The sequence below is a fragment of the Brassica oleracea genome, chromosome C8 (assembly GCF_000695525.1).
Source record: "Brassica oleracea var. oleracea cultivar TO1000 chromosome C8, BOL, whole genome shotgun sequence".
In the NCBI taxonomy this organism is placed as follows: Eukaryota; Viridiplantae; Streptophyta; class Magnoliopsida; order Brassicales; family Brassicaceae; genus Brassica; species Brassica oleracea.
Window position 1 is genome coordinate 39,931,833 of NC_027755.1, and position 3,605 is coordinate 39,935,437.

Here is a 3,605-nt window from a genome sequence, read left to right on the forward strand (position 1 = left end):
AAAAGAGAGATCTATTTGATTCACATCTTGGTAAATTGATGCAGCACACCGTCTTTACTATGGGCCTCGTTCAAACCTCGGCCTTTACTTGAGCTTTACGTATGGTTTTCCTTTTAATTATAAGAATAGATAATACTAGATTTCCTTTTCGAATTAGGACTTGGCTTGTTAGAATTAGTTTATATATCAAACTTTAGACTTTGTATTGGGGACACTACTTTGATTTATAAAACTTCAGTTTACGTACAGAGCTTATAAAAGCACTTAGAGGAGTACTCTAACCCTATTTTGATCTTGCCGAGAGTATCGTCAATATCAAAAGACCTTCTTGCTTCGTTGAGAGTATCAACGCGCCAAGAATCTATCGATCTTGCAAGTTCTTTTCAAGTTCTTGTTAGATTACTTGTTACCTAAGCTTCCGCTCTCTATCAGTTGGTATCAGAATCAGCACGTTTCGGGAAAGAATTTTAGGTTTTCAATGATAAAGAAAACAGGACTTGGTGGTGACCAGCGGGATCAAAACCCAGAGGGAGCCACTTAGGAATTTACTGAACTACAAAACCTACTCGGGGAGATGCACGCTTCAACGCAATCATCCATACAACAACAAAGTGATGCGTTGACAACGGCAATAGGTGCTCTAACTACTCGTTTAGACGCCTTAACAACCGCCTTAATAACTCGCTTGGCACCGCTTGACCAGCCGGTCGACAATGCTCCATTACGACCTATACAACAACAACAACTCCCGCCTATTCATCATCCTCCTCGTCAACACCAACAACGGTTTCCACACCAGTTTCCGCCTGGGGATGTTCGACCTCGCAACATCTTCGACGAAGAAGAAGAAGACCATAGATGCGTTTTTAGAGAGGATCTTCGTCAACATGAAAACTTCAACAGTCGCTGGGAAAACAGTTTCAAGGTTGACATTCCTGAATTTCATGGAGGTCTCAAAGGCGATGATCTCAATGACTGGTTAGTCTCCGTGGAAGAAATTCTCGATTTTAAACAAGTACCTCCCACACAGCGAGTCCCTCTCGTCGCAATGCGTTTTCGGGGACATGCGGCGACATGGTGGAAACAACTCAAAACAACTCGTTCCCGAACTGGAAAAAATCCTATCCAGTCATGGGACAAGTTACTTAAACATCTGAGACAAACCTTCTTGCCTCATAATTACGAACGCGCTATGTACACCAGACTACAAAATCTGCGACAAGGATCTTGTACGGTCGTTGAATACGCAGAGGAGTTTGCACTACTCCTCACTCGTAATGAGATTAATGACAGCCAAATTCAACTGGTATCACGTTTTATTGGAGGTCTCCGATCTCAATTACAGACAGCAATGGCTCAGTTCGATCCTTCAACGATCAGCGAAGCACAGCAACGTGCAGCGTCTCTTGAACAGCAATCACGATCGTCTAACTGGAATTCTTCCTCTACACGTTCGCGATCTCAGGACCAAACAGTAAGCACCAATCCGGCTACAACAATTAAAGAAGCTGGTGATGCTTCCCCTTCTGTCACAAAACCTGCGACACAAGATGAGCAACAACTACGCCGTTCAACACGACCAAACGCTTTGCGTTGCTACTCTTGCGGTGAACAAGGACACAGACAGACAGCGTGTCCTCATGCTACACGCCGAGGACTAGTCATCAATGAACCAGTAGATGAACTCGACGTCTACGACTCTCAGGAAGAAGATGATGGCGAGAACGACACCTTAGTCCACCAAACAGCGGGCGATAGTGGTCATCTTCTACTTCTTCATCGTTCTTGTCTTGCACCACGACAACAAGATGACAAATGGTTACGTACAAGCATCTTCCGCTCGACTTGTACCATCCAAGACCGCATATGTAGCTTTATAATAGATTCAGGAAGCTGTCGCAATGTAATCTCGGAAGACGCAGTAAAGAAGTTGGGCATTACCGCAAAACCCCACCCGGCCCCGTATTCCTTGGGATGGTTATCAGAGGGTGTGAACTTACGTATCACACAGCGTGCCCTTGTGTCTTTTTCAGTGGGACCAATATATAAAGATCGTCTTTACTTTGATGTTGCACCAATGGACATTAGTCACCTCATACTGGGAAGACCATGGGAGTATGATCGCCGAGTGACGCATGAGGGAGTTACAAATACTTATAGCTTCACATGGAATGCACAACAGATCGTACTTTTGCCATCTCGCGAGCCTCCCACTCCTGCGTCGCCTGCTCCTCCAGCCAAGCAGGCAACGTCCCCCACACCACAGCAACGCTCTACCACGATGTTGTGTTCATACTCCACTTTCATCTCAGAGTTGAGATTAAAGGATCACGCCTTCGCCATCATACCAGTGACACAAGAAACCGCCCCCACGGCAGCTTCGTCTCCATCAAACATGTCCTTGTCAGCGGTTTTAAACGACTTTCCCGACGTCTTTCCCGCAAACTTACCGAAAGGTCTGCCCCCTCTACGAGATATACAACATCAGATCGATCTCGTTCCCGGCGCAATTCTTCCCAATAGACCACATTACCGTATGAGCCCGAGCGAGCATGAGGAACTGCGTCGCCAAGTCGAAGATCTGCTCCGCAAGGGACACATTAAAGAAAGTCTAAGTCCATGTGCAGTCCCAGCTCTTTTGATTCCTAAAAAAGACGGTACGTGGCGTATGTGTGTGGATAGTCGCGCGATCAACAAAATAACCATCCGCTACAGGTTTCCAATTCCAAGATTAGATGACCTATTGGATCAGATTGGATCAGCAAATTCTTTTCCAAAATCGACCTCAAGAGCGGTTATCATCAGATTCGAATTCGTCCCGGTGATGAATGGAAGACCGCTTTTAAAACTCGTGAAGGTCTTTTTGAATGGTTAGTTATGCCTTTTGGCTTGTCTAATGCTCCTAGTACCTTTATGAGGATTATGAACCAAGCTCTCCGCGAATTCATCGGCCGCTTTGTTGTCGTCTACTTTGACGACATACTCATCTTTAGCCCTTCGATCAGCGAACATAAGGACCATTTGCGTCAAGTCCTTACCGTTCTACGTCGAGAGAAGCTTTTCGCAGCAACACAAAAGTGTGAGTTTGGCGTGTCGCAAGTCCTTTTCTTAGGATATATAGTCTCGGATAAAGGACTCTCGGTGGATATGTCTAAAATTGACGCTGTCCAGTCGTGGCCTATACCAAAATCAATTTCTGACGTACGAAGCTTTCATGGTCTTGCCTCGTTCTATAGACGCTTCGTCGAGCATTTCAGTACTATAATGGCGCCAATTACGTCTTGCATGAAAGAGGGACGATTTACTTGGACGCAAGAGGCATTCGTGGCTTTCACCTTAATAAAGGAAAAGTTGACTTCAGCTCCAATTCTTGTCCTTCCCGACTTCTCTGCTACCTTCGAACTACATTGTGATGCATCAAAACTTGGAATCGGTGCAGTCCTCAGTCAGCGTGGGCGTCCGGTGGCCTATTTTAGTGAGAAGTTGGCCGGTGCTCGCAGCCGCTATAGCACATACGATGTCGAGTTTTATGCCATTGTTCAAGCTATTAAACATTGGCGTCACTATCTCGTTCATCGGGACTTTGTGTTGTTCACCGACCATGA

The 3,605-nt window shown here is 45.6% G+C and overlaps 1 protein-coding gene across 1 annotated transcript in view; it reads left to right on the forward strand.

Moving 5' to 3' along the window:
• Positions 1-574: 574 nt before the first annotated feature.
• LOC106309383 overlaps positions 575-3,605 on the forward strand; it is a 4,266-nt gene continuing 1,235 nt past the window's right edge. The window contains exons 1-2 of the mRNA XM_013746409.1: positions 575-2,657; positions 2,753-3,570. Coding sequence (XP_013601863.1) covers positions 575-2,657; positions 2,753-3,570 — 2,901 coding nt within the window. The remainder of the gene's footprint in view (positions 2,658-2,752; positions 3,571-3,605) is intronic.